At 36.4% G+C, this 14,317-nt stretch overlaps 5 protein-coding genes across 6 annotated transcripts in view; 1 reads left to right on the top strand and 4 right to left on the bottom strand.

The window, feature by feature from the left end:
- Positions 1-434, bottom strand: part of LOC104793389 (beta-glucosidase 15) — a 3,241-nt gene extending 2,807 nt beyond the window's left edge. The window contains exon 1 of the mRNA XM_010519741.2: positions 33-434. Coding sequence (XP_010518043.1) covers positions 33-188 — 156 coding nt within the window. The 5' untranslated portion in view covers positions 189-434. The remainder of the gene's footprint in view (positions 1-32) is intronic.
- Positions 2,433-5,639, top strand: LOC104793388 (protein EMSY-LIKE 4-like). Of its 2 annotated transcripts, XR_769286.2 has the most exons (11): positions 2,433-2,868; positions 3,241-3,452; positions 3,553-3,662; positions 3,760-4,009; positions 4,091-4,312; positions 4,414-4,482; positions 4,595-4,831; positions 4,911-4,979; positions 5,051-5,114; positions 5,264-5,371; positions 5,503-5,639. XR_769286.2 is itself a non-coding variant. In XM_010519740.1 (10 exons), exons 1-10 carry the CDS (start codon positions 2,841-2,843, stop codon positions 5,281-5,283), a joined length of 1,281 nt encoding a protein of 426 aa, XP_010518042.1. In that variant the 5' UTR covers positions 2,433-2,840; the 3' UTR covers positions 5,284-5,521. The 2 variants fall into 2 exon arrangements, 1 of the variants encoding a protein (XP_010518042.1); XM_010519740.1 differs by having other exon boundaries at positions 5,264-5,521.
- Positions 5,549-8,425, bottom strand: LOC104793387 (RNA-binding protein 25-like). The gene is made up of 3 exons (XM_010519739.2): positions 7,822-8,425; positions 7,233-7,719; positions 5,549-6,689 (listed from the first exon to the last, which is right to left on the bottom strand). Exons 1-3 carry the CDS (start codon positions 8,304-8,306, stop codon positions 5,736-5,738), a joined length of 1,926 nt encoding a protein of 641 aa, XP_010518041.1. The 5' UTR covers positions 8,307-8,425; the 3' UTR covers positions 5,549-5,735.
- On the bottom strand, positions 9,108-11,698 carry LOC104793386 (protein N-terminal asparagine amidohydrolase). Its single transcript, XM_010519737.2, has 9 exons — positions 11,567-11,698; positions 11,135-11,317; positions 10,960-11,024; positions 10,769-10,865; positions 10,616-10,654; positions 10,339-10,518; positions 9,894-10,072; positions 9,627-9,746; positions 9,108-9,518 (listed from the first exon to the last, which is right to left on the bottom strand). The coding sequence occupies exons 1-9, from the start codon at positions 11,633-11,635 to the stop codon at positions 9,413-9,415; spliced, it is 1,038 nt and encodes a 345-aa protein (XP_010518039.1). The 5' UTR covers positions 11,636-11,698; the 3' UTR covers positions 9,108-9,412.
- LOC104793385 lies at positions 11,914-13,843 on the bottom strand. The gene is made up of 2 exons (XM_010519736.2): positions 13,704-13,843; positions 11,914-13,552 (listed from the first exon to the last, which is right to left on the bottom strand). Exon 2 carries the CDS (start codon positions 13,349-13,351, stop codon positions 12,104-12,106), a length of 1,248 nt encoding a protein of 415 aa, XP_010518038.1. The 5' UTR covers positions 13,352-13,552; positions 13,704-13,843; the 3' UTR covers positions 11,914-12,103.

The following is a 14,317-nucleotide window of genomic DNA, read 5'->3' as shown; positions in this document are numbered from 1 at the left end:
ATTTTTAAAAGAAAAAAAAATGATAAAAGAACCTGGTAAGCAGAGGTTGCAGAACCAAAGATGAAATCTGCTGGGAAATCACTTCTTAATAATCTGGGCGTTGAAGAGTTGTTGTTGTTCTTGCTGGCAAGAACTTCACTCGAGGCTAAGACAATGATCACTAGTAACGAAAGATATTTACCTCTCATTCTTAAATTTTTTGATTTTTTTTTGATTACTAGATCTTGTTTTTCTTTCAAGAAAATGAGAATGAAATGGAGGTTTATTATATAGGGAAGAAGAACTGAGAAAAGATTATCTGATAGGAGAAGAGAGAGAGAGAGTGAATGATAAGTATTATAATTAATTTTCTCAATTAGACTGGAAACAAATTAAATGACCTTATCAATATTATGACTATCAAGTCTATCAAAATAGGAAAAGAATAGTAGTTTTGCCAAAAAAAAAAAAAAAAAAAAAAAAAAAAAAATCTAAATAGAATTTTAATCTAAAGATGAGTGATTCATGAAAAGAACTGAGAAAGCAAAGCATCATTGCACGTCTTGTAGTGCAAAGAGACATATACGGGGGGATGTGCTAATTTCTCGAGGGAAACGTGAAGACGTGTTCGAATTGAAAAGTCTATATTGGCAACTTTTATTTCCGTAAAAACAAACGCCTTTTGATTAAAAACAGCGACAAGTAGTTTTCTTGTAACGGCTATTTATTTCAAACTCTTTTTGATTATTTTAGGGACTCCTTTTGTTTTACTTTTCTAACGTTTGCTTCAGACAAAATATATTTAATTATTATTGGTTTTTTTGTTGTCGATATTGGTTTTGTTTTGTGAAGGGTTATTTTTACAGGTTGGTGTGGTCTGGACTCTGGGACGCGTTGGGATTTGTCGGTCAATATAACATTTATACGTTAATTTATCAAACCTAACACTGTATTTATTTAATATATTGATAAAGACTGTCTCTCTGATTTCAAAATGTGACGAACCTAGTCATTATTGGGTTTGGAATGATCGTATCTTTTTCCACTTTAATCTTATAAAATAGTTTTATTTTTATTTTTAATCAAAAACGAAAAGTATAATAGCTGTCTTCGTTTCTGATTATAAAACACTATCAGAATATTCATATTTTGACAACTTTTTGTTACAGAGTTTTTAAATTTAATAAGACAGTGAAATACAAATTTTATTTATAAGCAAAAAGCTATTTTGATAAATAGTAGTACTATTTTAAATGTAATCCAGATTATATTTTATTTCATACAGTGATGACATTAAAACTAGGGACAGCAAGAGACGACTTTATCATTTTTTTAGTCTTCTTTTAATGATTAGTTTCAAATAAAAGCGAACCCCTCAGATGGGCAAATCTTTAACCAATTCTATTCTAATCCGGACAGTGCCGTATAAAACGATCTAGGTTTAACCATGAAAGCAAAAACCGTAAGCAAAACGTTTAGATGTTTTAAAACAGAATTTTCTAGTATTAGTTATCTTATGAAAACACAATACGTTACGTGGTGAGTGGCATGCACTGCCTTATATTAATTCCAAGTTAATCTATATTATTGTGTTGTACTTATCTTATCCATTACATTAAAGACGTTTATAACAAGAGTGAAAATTTAATATACATGAATAGAAATTAACTCAAGTGGAAATAGAAAATCCTAACCACTAAACAAATTTACTTCGGACTACACAATCATCTACTTTAATGAGAATTTCATTAATCCAAACGTACGTATTAGTAAAAAAGAAAGCCAAAAAAAAAAAAAAAACAGTTCAGTAGGAACTAGGAAGTATCAAATTCAAGTTGGAATTAGTTTATTAAACCCGGTTAGCCCAATTCCGGTTACATGCATATTAAAAGGGAAAATCCGGGCATGATTAATTTAAAACCAGTGTTCTGTTGTTCTTTAATGGCTGATCTCTATGGTATATATGCTATATGGTGAGAAATAGTATTTTTTTAAGAATCAAACAAACAAACGAGATCTTAGAAAAGGAGTTCAAATTCTTTCGAGGATTCAGACATCTTAGGTATAAATAAAACAGGAAAGTGAACTATAGAAGACGTTAAGAATCTCTTCCTTTTGTCGTGTACAAAAACAACAAAATTCATGAACAAACCTTCTTCATTCTCTGAATCTTCTTCCATCTCTTCTTTCTCCAAAAACTCTTTGAACCACATCGCGAACATTTTTGGATAACGTTTTGTTGTAGTCTACAAACATCAGACAGTCCAATATCAAACTCCATAACCATCATCGTATTATTATAAGATGTGTATATTTATTTGGGCCAAAATTGTGTCAAAAAACCTATTGGGCCTGGGTAAGACTTAAAATTTTACACAGAGTCTGAATATTTAAGAATCTTCTTTTAATTAATTTCACTTAAAAAAATAAAGATAAAAGATCTAGACGAAGAAACGTCGGTGTTTTGATTCCCTCGTAATGTTTTGATAGATTTTTTAATATGAGAATGAATCTAAAACTTTTTCTTTTTAATTTTTGGGTAATGTGTTCTTATTTTGGCAAATAATGAGCTTTCGGCAAATCTGTGTAATCTAAGAAGCTGAATCAATCAACTTCTTTTTACTTGAGAGCTCTCTGATTTGTTGCCCAAGCAAACATCAATTGATCTTTACTTCTTTCATCAACAACTCCACAAAGTTCAAAATTGAGCTCAACCAAATCAAAATCGAGTCTCTTTTTTTTTTTTTTTAGTCAAATTGAAATCAACATCGAAATTGTGCTTTCTTCTTTGATTCTTCCGTCTTTCGCAATTTCATCTTCCAGATTAGTCTTTCTTGAATTGGAGTTTTAACAGCTTCGTGATGGACTTCGAATCGTTTGATAGCAGTGGTTAGTTCCCAAGACTCTCTAGTAGCGATAAGCTCGTTTGTTCATCAGTTAATGAAATTTTAGGGTTTACACAACTTTTGGGATTTCTCCGTCCCGGTGCTGTTATACATTGTGGTTTTTGGTGAATTGGTGTTCAGTTCTCGTTTTTGTTTTCAGCTTTTTTTTGGTGTTTCTTGAAGATGAAATTTAGGTTCTTGTTGTTACTGTTAATAAGGAATGTGGAATATCGCAGGTTTACTTATTATGTAGAAACCGAGGTTGAAATTGACGTATACATATCCAGTTTTGATCTTAAGCTGAAACCTTTAGAGTGAGTTGTGTTATAATTGATTGTAAGTGGGTGATTACAAAGGGTTTGATTGGTTAATGCAGGAACAGATGATGATCTGCCACCGTCGCATAGGGTTCCACGAGGAGGAGGAGGAGGAGGACGTGTGTCTGTTAATGGTAGACCTGCTAATCTTCCTCCATCTTACCCTAAAATGTATGACGCTGATATGGAAGCTCAGATTCACCAGTTTGAGAAAGAAGCATACATCTCTATTATTAGAGCCTTTAAAGCTCAAGGAGATGCTATTTCATGGGTATTTTTTTGAATCTCGCTCTACTTTGATTTCTCTAGTTGTGTTAGATTCTGCTTAGGTGAAATGACATCTCTTTTTTTAATGAATGGATCTTTTTCAGGAAAAAGAAAGTGTAATAACTGAACTACGTAAAGAGTTGAGTATAGGGAATGAGGACCATAGAGAGCTTCTAGGTCGTGTTAACGCAGATGATACACTACAAAGGATAAGGTGAGAGCTACAAACTTGAGCATTCATCTGGTCGAAAAGGTTCCTTCTTTTTTTTTTTTTTTTCTATCCGTAACATACTGTTTTTTCGGGATATTAGGGAATGGAGACAGTCTGGAGGAATCCAACAAAGTATGCGCAATGCTGCTCAACTGGTTCACGATACATTGCCATGCCCTTCTGTTTCAGCTTCTATGAAGAAGCACAAACCAAACCAGCCTATTCCTTCTCAACCATTCTCCAGTCCGTCACCTTCTTTTCATCCTCAAGCTGATCCCACTCACCCCTTTGCTTCATCGGCAGCTAAACGAGGATCTGTTCCTATTGTCAAGGGCAAAAAGCATAAATCAGTGAGTTAAAAGCTCTCAGAAAATTTTGAACAATCTTTTGAATTGTGAAATTATTTTCTTACAAGTTACTTCTGTTTCTAGGTTTATCCTGGTTCGTCTTCCGCAAAACCTGTCTCATACAATCCTTCAGATCAACCTCCACGAGGACAAGTCATGAACAGATTACCATCTGTTCCTACTAGTTCAAGTGAACCCACAAACGGAACCGATCCTGAATCTTTTATAGGAAGAAGAGTTAAAACAAAGTGGCCTGATGACAATACATTTTACGATGCTGTCATCACCAAGTATAATCCAGTTGAGGTGTGTGGCTTCTTACATTTGCATAAAGTTTCTGTTTTTTTTAATAAACTAATAAGTTTTATTATACATGTTTAATTTATTTTACTAATCTTGATTTTTAGGGTCGTCATGCTTTAGTTTATGACATTGGAACACCTAATGAGACATGGGAATGGGTTAATCTCACAGAGGTAATTTACTTTTGATTGGTAGTCTGCTGAATCTTATGAGGCGGATATTCAAAACTTTGGTCAACAATTATCCTCTCTTAGTTTGTAAAGAAGATCTCTAATTCTTTTACAGATATCTCCTGGGGATATAGAGTGGATAGGAGAGGATCCTGGGGTTGGTAATCGATATGGTTATAATGGACAAGGTCATGGACTGAATAGAACTACCGGACCCAACAGTGTTCCACAACGAGGAAGCAGTTTGGCGAAGAACACTATCAGAAAGGATTTCAGAACATCACAAAATGGAACTGGGAAGAAGAAACATCACGATATACGGATCCGTCAAACAAATGTCCTAATCAGAGAGGTTAGTATTAATTGATTACTTGGCATGTTTTACAGCGCGGTAGTTATGATTGTTTCTTAAATAATGATGGTTCTCATAGGTGGAGAGAGTTCTTGGTGCACACAATCCAGATCCTCAAGAAGTTAAAAGGGCTAAGAGAATTTTAGAGGTTCGATTGCTACAACAACAGAGATCCTTTTCTTTCATAATTTTGTGTTTATGTTATTACCTTTGATCTAGGAGCAAGAGCATGCACTTGTGGGCGCCATAGCAAAACTTGGAGATATTTCCGATGGAGAAAACGGCAAGTTTTTAGTTTGATACCATTAACTTAGCATCTTCAAGCCCTTTATCCTCCAGTGAAATTCTTCCATTTGAGCAATAAGACTGAGATGCCTATAACTCAAAATCAAATACATTCACTGAAATTCACCTTCCTATTCTTTTGTACAGAAGGTTCCTTTCGTCGATAGCTTATGCATAAATCAAGCCATTTTGCCAAGGCACAGTGTCATGTAAGGTCCACTGAGACTCTGAGAGCCGGTGAAGAAGAGATCTAAGGTCAGAGTCTCAACTTATGTAACCCTTTTTTTGGGTATCTGACTGTAATTTTTGCTGACACTAGGGGTCAGAGTTCTTGGTTTTGTTGGATATATGTTCAATTGAATGGTTTCGGTATCTGGTCTTTGTAGCTCTAGCTTTTGTAAGGGACTTAAATGGTGGAAATGAGCAAAAATATAACAGAAGAAGGAATGGATATTACTGATGCCAACAAGCCAAAAGACACTTTCCTAATCCATAACTATGAGAATATGATTTCTAATGTTAGAATTAAGATAATATACTCCAAAGCATACGCTATGGATATACAATACCTTGAGCTCTTAAGAAAAGCCAACAAAGCGGCAAAAGATGTTTTCTATTCTCACATTCTGATTCTTTTCTTTGGCTGTTTATTGTCCTTTCCCGTGCTTCCGGTATCCCTACCCCGTTTTCCCATAGCAGATGCGGTTGCAGTTGCTCCTGCCTCTATTGTTTTCTTCTGTGGTCTCCCGGGGGCTCTTTTCACCGGAGAAATCTCTACCCCGGCCTTCTTTTTACCCACACTGCTACTTCTAAGTTCTCTTGGTTTTGTTTTACTATCTTTCTTACCACCTCCACTGCTCTTATTCAGATCTTTACTTTCTTTCTGTGGAGAGTTCTTTAATCTCTTCAAGAAATCAGCAACACTCTTCTTCTTATCTGATGAAATCATCTTCTTCTCTGTTTTACCTGTCTCCTGCTTAGTACTATTATCATTCGACGAGTTTGTTTTCGACTCTGTCTGTTTCTGTTTGTTTTTGCTTTTACCCTTCTTGGTAATGTTAGAGATAGCCGCAGCAGCAGCAACCACTTTGTTGGCCCGTCTCGAGCTTCTTACACCAGTCACAATGTTCTCTTTCTCCTCTGATAATGTCTCTTCTTTCGTCTCCTCTTTTTGGCTAAAGCTTGACGACGAAGGAGAAGTCTTAGTGGAAACAGAACTCCTCCTCTTACAAACAACAAAAGGAGCCGAAGATTTCTCTCTAGAGAGAGACGAGTCTGACGTTTCAGCATCAGCTTGGCCACTATCCATAGCCGATACTTTCCGCTTTATTAACGTAGGACCATATTCCCCGGTCTCTTTCCTCAACTCTTGAGAAACAACGGCTCTTAGTTCGTGAGCAGCCATTGATTCGGCGGAAGATAAAGGAAAGAAGACAATGACGTTTGTAAAGAGAAGCTGTAGATCTCTGTAAAATGTGAGGGTTGAAGAATCGTAACATCCTTGCTTCAACTTTCTCTGTATTGTCTCAATGTCCAAATGTTGCTTAACCATGCTCTTGTAATCCTTAGCTTCCTGCGTTTTTAATGGACTTCACAAACGTAAGTTACAAACTAACATAGGCCCAAGTAATAATAAAAGTTAGCGGTCGGTGAGACACTACAAAAGCCATGCTACACCAAGACTCTGCCACGTGGACTAGATTGAGTGACCAAAAACGACAACGGTGACCACGAAAGAAGTGGGTTCGTTATATTAAAATTCTTTATTTTTTTTTCCCTCTACACCTTCTCTCTATCCATATTTAAAAACATTCACTTAAATTGTCCAAAACTAAACGTAAAAAAGATTTCAAAAAAATGTAAAGATTCCATATAATATACGGAATATCTCTTCAAAATTTTGTAAGAAGATTTTACACAGAATGAATATTGTTAAATTATGATTATGCATGTTTCTATAATTAGGTACGAATTAGTTCGTTTTTTCTCTCTTTTCCAATTAGTAAAAGAAACGCGTAATAAGAGTAATAATTAAGATAATTTCTTATTTTATTTAAGATTATTAAATATAAAAAATCGAAGAAAACAAGGAAAAAAATAAAGATAATGAGCATACCTGGCTCCGAAGCCGGCGTTCGAACAAAGATCCACGCGGATGGGACCGAATCAGATCAAGAAGACCTATCAACGGCTGTGATTTACTCTCACCCGATCTGATCTCGTCGGAACCACCGTGTTTCCTTCGTTTCCGTTTCCACTTCCTTTCCGACGTACCTGACTCGCCTAACTCGTCTGAGTGACTCGCTTCCGATCCTCTACTAACCGATCTTTCCTCCTCCGCCGTATCCTTACTAACCGGATCAGGATTATTATTATCACCATCCCGAGTCTCGTTTCCGCCAACTCTCTCGTCTTCTCCGACGGTTTCTGTAGAGTTCGACTCGTTCATCGAACCGTTATCCCGATCAGATTCCTCCGCCTTCTCACGGTGCTCAGTTTCAGAACCGTCGTTCTCCGATCTCTCTGTTTTCATCTCTTCTTCCAGATCTGGTTTCTCTTCTTCTCTCTCCTCCTCTAATTTCTTAACCTTCAACTGAAGCGATCTAAGAAAAAAAACCAAATAAAAAAAAAATTCAAAATCGGAAAACAAAAAAACAACTCAGATCCGTCGACGGAGAGACAGAGAATCCAGTTTTTTTTCGTACAGTATTGAAACATCGTATCGCTCAACTTCACGACGGAGCTCAGCTACACGAAGGTTGCGGAGTTGTTCGAGCCAAGATATATTATTATTACCGACTTTTTCTTCCTCGTCCTCCGCCGTTGCCGCCGCATCGGTTTTTTCTTTTTCGTGAAATCGACGTTTGAGATCCCGATACTTGTGTTTACAGTGATTAGCGGAAACGAGGTCGGAGAGGGAGCTCCGGGAACGAACATCCGTAGCGACGGAGTCCCAATCACCATATCCGTGTCGCTTAACGGCGCATGCTAATAATAACTCTTCCCACGTGCCCCATGCTTGTTGTGTTTGGCTCCTCTTATTATTAGTGTTATTATCATCGTCTTCTTCGATGCAATCATTAGTGCAGATGTAGTCGTTGTTGTTAGTATTGTCGACGTTCATGCTTCTTCTTCCTTGCTCAACTTTTTTTTTTCTTCCATATGAACTCTTCTTCTCTCTCACAAACATAAACGCTCGCAGTTTTAGGAATTTTTATTCTTTTTTTTTTTTTTTTTGCTTCCTCTCATTAATTTTATATTTTAAATTTTGTATTGTTGCTTTCTTGTCTAACTCGCTAGCTTTTTTTCACTCAGCTTATTTTAATAGTACCTTTTTTCATTAGGGGTATTTAATCCAAATAAATTCCAATTCCAAATCAAAAAAATATCAGAGTTTAAATTTGTTTTCCTATATCCAAGCAATGAGATCTGTGCTTAATACTAGCAGCATACGAGACTATACTCACACCAATTCAATGAAAGGAAGTTTGAATTTCTTTTAAAAGGAATTTATACCAAACTAAATTTTGTAAGATACTATTATAGTTAGAAAAAATAAAACCTAAAAGTAGAGTACGTAACCCTAGTTTTAGCCGCTGCTTTTTAATCCTTTGACCCTTTCCCTTTTTCAAACGATTAAGGGCAAACGAAGTTTTAAATTGTAAATTTTAAACCCATGAACAAAAGCGGGGCCGGCCCAGTTAGGCTTCGTTCAACATCTTCAGAAAGGTCTGTAGACATTTACGTGAATGCCCCTATTTGGTTACTATAAATAGAATTGCTTTCCGTCGTCTTTGTTGGTGAAAGTTAGGTCGGACTACGTTTACGAATCATGCTTGTGTTAGTAGGGTAATGATTCAATCAGGGATAAACCTAAATAATAGTATGATATAAAGATGTTGGATAAGTTCGTGTAGTTAACCTTGTTCTATTAGAGATTAATGACTTCAAACCAAATTTAAACCAAAATCCGGATTAAATACCTTATACGTAGGTGATAGGTCGCATCTGAATAATTTGCAATTGGAATGTCTAAAGAACACCATGGGCCTCAACAATTAGGCCTAACGGACCCGATCGGTCCCATCAGGAACCAAACATACAATGCTTGTTACAAAAAAAAAGAAAAGAAAAGAGAACATCGTGTGTGTTCAAGAATCACATGTGTTCTTAACCATTTACAGATTTACGACCCCCGGGTGCAAACAATTCCATTAAAGTAAATGTAGATAGATACACTCAAACCGTTATTTATAGCCAGATTCGTGGATAATGTCACCGATTAGGGTGAGACAGTTAGCATTTTGTCCAGTGTCCATCAGCAGTCCTTTCAAACACACGTGGTTGTCTCCTTGGGAATGTTTTGCTCCACTCTGGATATTTTAGTAAATACTCCCAAACCCTGAAAACACACAACAACATAGGAGAATGTGAATCTACTATGTTCCGTTTGTTCTATATTATATAGATAATGATCCAAACCAATTGAAGCTAGAAAAATGGCTTGAACCTTCTTGAGTTGTCTACGAAGTCTGGACCTTCAGCAGAAGGTGAGGTAGAACAATTAGTGAGGATTTCTTCATCAGAAAGCTGATTAATTTCCCAAACATATTCAATCAGACGCATTGTCCTGTATCACAAACAAAAACGCAATTCATAAAACTGCAATGGAGAGTATATAGTAGATATAGTCTTTACTTAAGTTCTGGCGAGCAAGACAAATATAATGGTCGATGAGCTTATATGAAAAGCGGTACAACTAGTGTTTTGTTTTTACCAGCGGCATGGTGCAATAATGAACCTATCAGTTTTTGTGTCATATGTGTCAAGTAGCTTTCCCTTCCAGCTAGGATCTTCACATGACGATGAAACTCGAATTCTACGAACAATCTCATCTGGACATCTAGATGTTCTGTCGAAACTGGCTGGGAAAATTGAACCGGTGGAGGTATTCACCTGATATAAAGGTTTCAAATAAACAGCTTAATGCTTATTACCAATTCATATGAAAAAACATTCAAGCAATTCTATTGTCTAGTTGGAAAGACAGTATTTTAATAACCAAAACCAATCGCAAAAGCGTAGTTTTTACATGTCACCTACGAAATTTACATAAACAATGGTCAATTTTTGATTCTTTATATGCAAAGAACCAATTACTAAATCCTAAGAGAACAAGGCATATGGTGTAAACAGCAGAAAGCAGACAAAAGTAGACTAACCAGACATCCATTGAAAATGGGGCACGTAGTCCCTTGTGCATCCAACTTGGTATTGTGCCCAAGAATAAAGAGGGTTTGAATGTGAAAGTTTTCTCGTCTCTTCTGGAAAGTATCTACTAATTTGCAACACAAAGGATAAGAGTAACCCTCTGGTTTGGCATAGTCACCACCATCAGCATTCTGCAAATAACGTTCAATGCATTCAGCTTAATAACATTTATAGAGCTTAGTCGTAACTACACTGACACTGAGAAATATAAAAATTTCTAGTACACACCTTTATGTCGACATCTTCATATCCACCAACCAAATGTACCTGCATACAAAGGCGTGGACATAATCAATTACAAAAGCACTCAAAATAAAATACAGAACGGTTACCATAAGCTCAAAGACACTTAGTATAATCTAAAGGAGAGAGATGATGTACATCTAACTCAGCATCTTCATCCTCTAAAACCAATGATAACATCTGGCTTAACCCCAAATCCACAATTTCTGGCGAATCCATGTGTGCAATAGACGTCCTGCAGTTTCAGATGAATATTAAATTTAGATTATGAAAAAAGACAAGTGATTGCGGCTTATCCTCTCAATAACATATATAGGATCATTCCTTACATTCCAGATTTTCTGTTGCGGATAACAAGCCCTACGCAAGTGGTTGCTTCATCAGTACCAACAAACTGATTCTCACCAATAAAACAACCAGAAAAGAAAAAAAAATCATTAGAGAACCAAAGAACACTAGTGACTACCCTTTAAAGATGGAACTGGTAAGGCAACAACAACATACATTGACAAGCGCTGGATTCACAACAGCAAATTCGCTTTGGAATACATAAACATATCTGTCTTTTGTTGAGCTCTCTGAATCTCTTTCACCGAAAGAAACATTCCGTTCCTCAAGATTCTTAAAAGAACCAGAAGCTGACATTATCACAGGATGACTCATTACATCAAGAAGCAAGCTACTTCCCTGTTCACCAAAATGATGTTTATGTATGTAAGCAATTTTGTTTTAAGAGTTTTGGCTAATTCAAACTCAAAACAAATTGTGGAGTCAACATTATCAGGAGATGATAATAAAATAAGATCAAATTGAGCAAAACCAATTCCAGGTTTAACGATCTAGAACCACATTACTAACTTATAAGCAAAAAATCCTAGTTAAACCCCTAATATAGAGATTCGTGAGTGAGAGACGACGAAGAAAAACTAAATTTACCTGCGATGAAGAAGACAAGGAAGATGAACTAATCTCATCTTCAATTGGTGTTCCATCAACATAGATCATTATCGCCGGCGAGAGAGTTCAACGACGGCGATGACAAAAGATTAAATCAATCGCCGAAGACTTTTTACAAGTCGCGTATTATATACAAAAAAAAAAAACATAAGTCAATAACTACTTGCCGTTTTCAGTTTCTGGAGTAAACAGCGTGACGTTTAATTTCCTAGCTACGAGATTTTTATGGTAAACTACGCATTTACCCTTAAATTTCTACCCCATGAAAAAACATAAGCTTGGGAAATCTTGAATTCTTAGAAATTTATATCAAACACTTCAAGAAATTAAGTTATTACATAAATTATTTTCCCAAAAAAAAAACAAAGCTATGATATCGAGAAGTTTAAGAGGCTAGCAGAAATTACAAGTACACATAGAATGTGCATACATACATCAGACAGACATGGTGTGACAAATGTGGTTTTTAGTAATGAAGGAGATTCAGCAAGACTCTGGGCGACGGTTTTATTACATTTACCTCAGCCTCCTTCTAGACCTGGTCCAAGGTCCATTGTTTACATCTTCTGTTCTTCTCCTAGACGATGAAGCTGAAGTACTTGAAGTAACCACTTCAGTAGGATTTACAGTTTGGCTTCTCGTCGCCATGGAGGAGCTCGGAACAGCAAACTCTCTATGTGATGATGAAGCTGTAGAACCGAGCCTGAACGAAATCGTCTGAGAATCATTGTTACTTCGGTTTCTCTGATAAGAAGAGGCAGAGGCTCGTACCGCTGCTGAAGGTCTTCTACGGTTTCTTCTCAGACTAGTTGTGTCAACAAAACTATCAACATCAAAAGTATCATCATCAAAGGGGGTTATGTCCGAGGTATCAACTACAAGACCTGGGAAACCAGCAAATGGTGTCATTAACCTCAAAGGTCCTAAAGCCAGATGATGATGTTGTTGTAGCCCACCATTGTCTCCTCCATTGTTTATTATGTTTGTCAAACCAAACTCTTCGCCTTGAGCTAACGCTTGTAGTCCTATGGAGTCAATAGTTCTCCTAATATGTTCGATTGTTTCGTGATCGTGCCCATGGATGAAAGGAATCCCTCGGTTTATGATCTTTTGACGAACACTTTCAACTCTTTTAGCATTAGGCCTTGGAGGTAGAGTAATACCACAGTCTTCAAACTTGGGTTTAGTACTAACACAATCATCTCCATTACCGTATATCGGAATCACCTCAGCGTCTGTCACTTCTCCATCGCAAACCGGACATTCCTTTATGTTTAAGTAAATCAAAGGCAGCTGATAGAAACAACCCCAACAGAACAAATGACCACAACAAGTCAAAATAGGAGATTCAGCTTTCTCTAAACATATGTTGCAGTCAAAGAACCCACCAGGAACAGAACTTGTCTTCTCCATGTTCAATGCCTTTGCTATCAAATAAGTCTTGTTTTCGCCGTTCTCCACAAGTCTCTCTCTAGAACGCTCATGTATAACTCCAGCAGTTGAATCTCTATGTTCGTTAGGCGAGACCAAAGCCGGTGTTGTTGTTGTTGTTGTTGTTGCTGTTGTTGTAGTTTCTCGTCCCCTGATTCTTGAAACTATAGCTTCGAGCTCTCTAATGCGTTCTTCAATCCGCTCTTGAGCAGATTCAATCTCATTTAACCAAGGAGAAAGCTCCGTCATCAAACTAGCTGGAGACTCGGAATCAGAAGATGGTTCTTGATTCAAATCAAGATCCATTGTCTCTCCTTGAACACTACTGCTCATGATATAGCTCAAAAAAAAGCACCAAGATTTACACAGATCAATCAAAACCCAGCAACGTCTCTTTGTAAATGGGTTAAAATCAATCTCAACGTTTACGATCCATAGCTGATAGATCCCACCGATTCTCCCAAATCAGCTTTTTTTTTTTCAATCGATTGAATTGGAAGTTCGTAAAATTCCGCAATCAAGCAACGCATGCATCTACATAAAACCAAACAACACAATCAAAAGGAATCAACTTTAAACTAATCTTTTTGCCCTATCGAAGAAATTTAAGAAAACAGAGAATTGACCGCACAATCGAAGAAAACAGAGACACATGACATATGAGTTCTGAAGAGAAAGAAGAGACCTTTTGAGATAGATCAAAAGAAGCGGCGTATGACGTAGATTTCGAGGGCGGTGGTGGCTCTCGTGATGATCGGTGGCGAGAGAGAGAGACCGATAAATAAAAAGGAAGAGAGGTAGAAGAAGAAGGGGAAGTAGGTCTTTAGGACAATTTAAACCAAACAAAAACTTTTTTAATCTCTCTTTACGACATATGGTTTGTCTTCCGAATGTTTAAGGTTTGTGTGGTTGCGTTAGTTAATACTTAATTGTAGTAGTAATGTGTTGTCTGTTTGATTTATGTGATTAGGTGAAGGTTTACAACGTTCCCTTATATTTTATTAAATATATATCTTTGTTAAATGACTCTTCCGAATGTTTAAGGTTTGTGTGGTTGCGTTAGTTAATACTTAATTGTAGTAGTAATGTGTTGTCTGTTTGATTTATGTTATTAGGTGAAGGTTTACAACGTTCCCTTATATTTTATTAAATATATATCTTTGTTAAATAGTCATTTAAAAATGTATTTTCCTTGGCATGAGCCTTGCAGAACATTATAATATTACTGCTTATTTTAACTAAACTATATTTTAACTCGCGGTACACCGCGGGAAGATACATTTAAACTAAAATATAAAA

Source organism: Camelina sativa, chromosome 6 (assembly GCF_000633955.1).
Source record: "Camelina sativa cultivar DH55 chromosome 6, Cs, whole genome shotgun sequence".
NCBI lineage: Eukaryota > Viridiplantae > Streptophyta > Magnoliopsida > Brassicales > Brassicaceae > Camelina > Camelina sativa.
Note: the sequence above shows the minus strand (reverse complement) of the source record. Positions and strands in the feature narration are given on the sequence as shown.

Coding starts and splice junctions, on each gene's coding strand:
- LOC104793386 (XM_010519737.2), bottom strand. CDS start 11,635: ATGATCTATGTTGATGGAACACCAATTGAAGATGAGATTAGTTCATCT. Junction 11,025..11,134: donor TGAATCCAGCGCTTGTCAAT/GTATGTTGTTGT, acceptor GGTGAGAATCAG/TTTGTTGGTACTGATGAAGC. Junction 9,519..9,626: donor TTCGTAGACAACTCAAGAAG/GTTCAAGCCATT, acceptor GTGTGTTTTCAG/GGTTTGGGAGTATTTACTAA.
- LOC104793388 (XM_010519740.1), top strand. CDS start 2,841: ATGGACTTCGAATCGTTTGATAGCAGTG. Junction 4,313..4,413: donor CCAAGTATAATCCAGTTGAG/GTGTGTGGCTTC, acceptor CTTGATTTTTAG/GGTCGTCATGCTTTAGTTTA. Junction 5,115..5,263: donor TATTTCCGATGGAGAAAACG/GCAAGTTTTTAG, acceptor TCTTTTGTACAG/AAGGTTCCTTTCGTCGATAG.
- LOC104793387 (XM_010519739.2), bottom strand. CDS start 8,306: ATGTTTGTGAGAGAGAAGAAGAGTTCATATGGAAGAAAAAAAAAAGTT. Junction 7,720..7,821: donor CGATACGATGTTTCAATACT/GTACGAAAAAAA, acceptor TTTTTTTCTTAG/ATCGCTTCAGTTGAAGGTTA. Junction 6,690..7,232: donor AACGCCGGCTTCGGAGCCAG/GTATGCTCATTA, acceptor TTAAAAACGCAG/GAAGCTAAGGATTACAAGAG.
- LOC104793385 (XM_010519736.2), bottom strand. CDS start 13,351: ATGAGCAGTAGTGTTCAAGGAGAGACAATGGATCTTGATTTGAATCAA.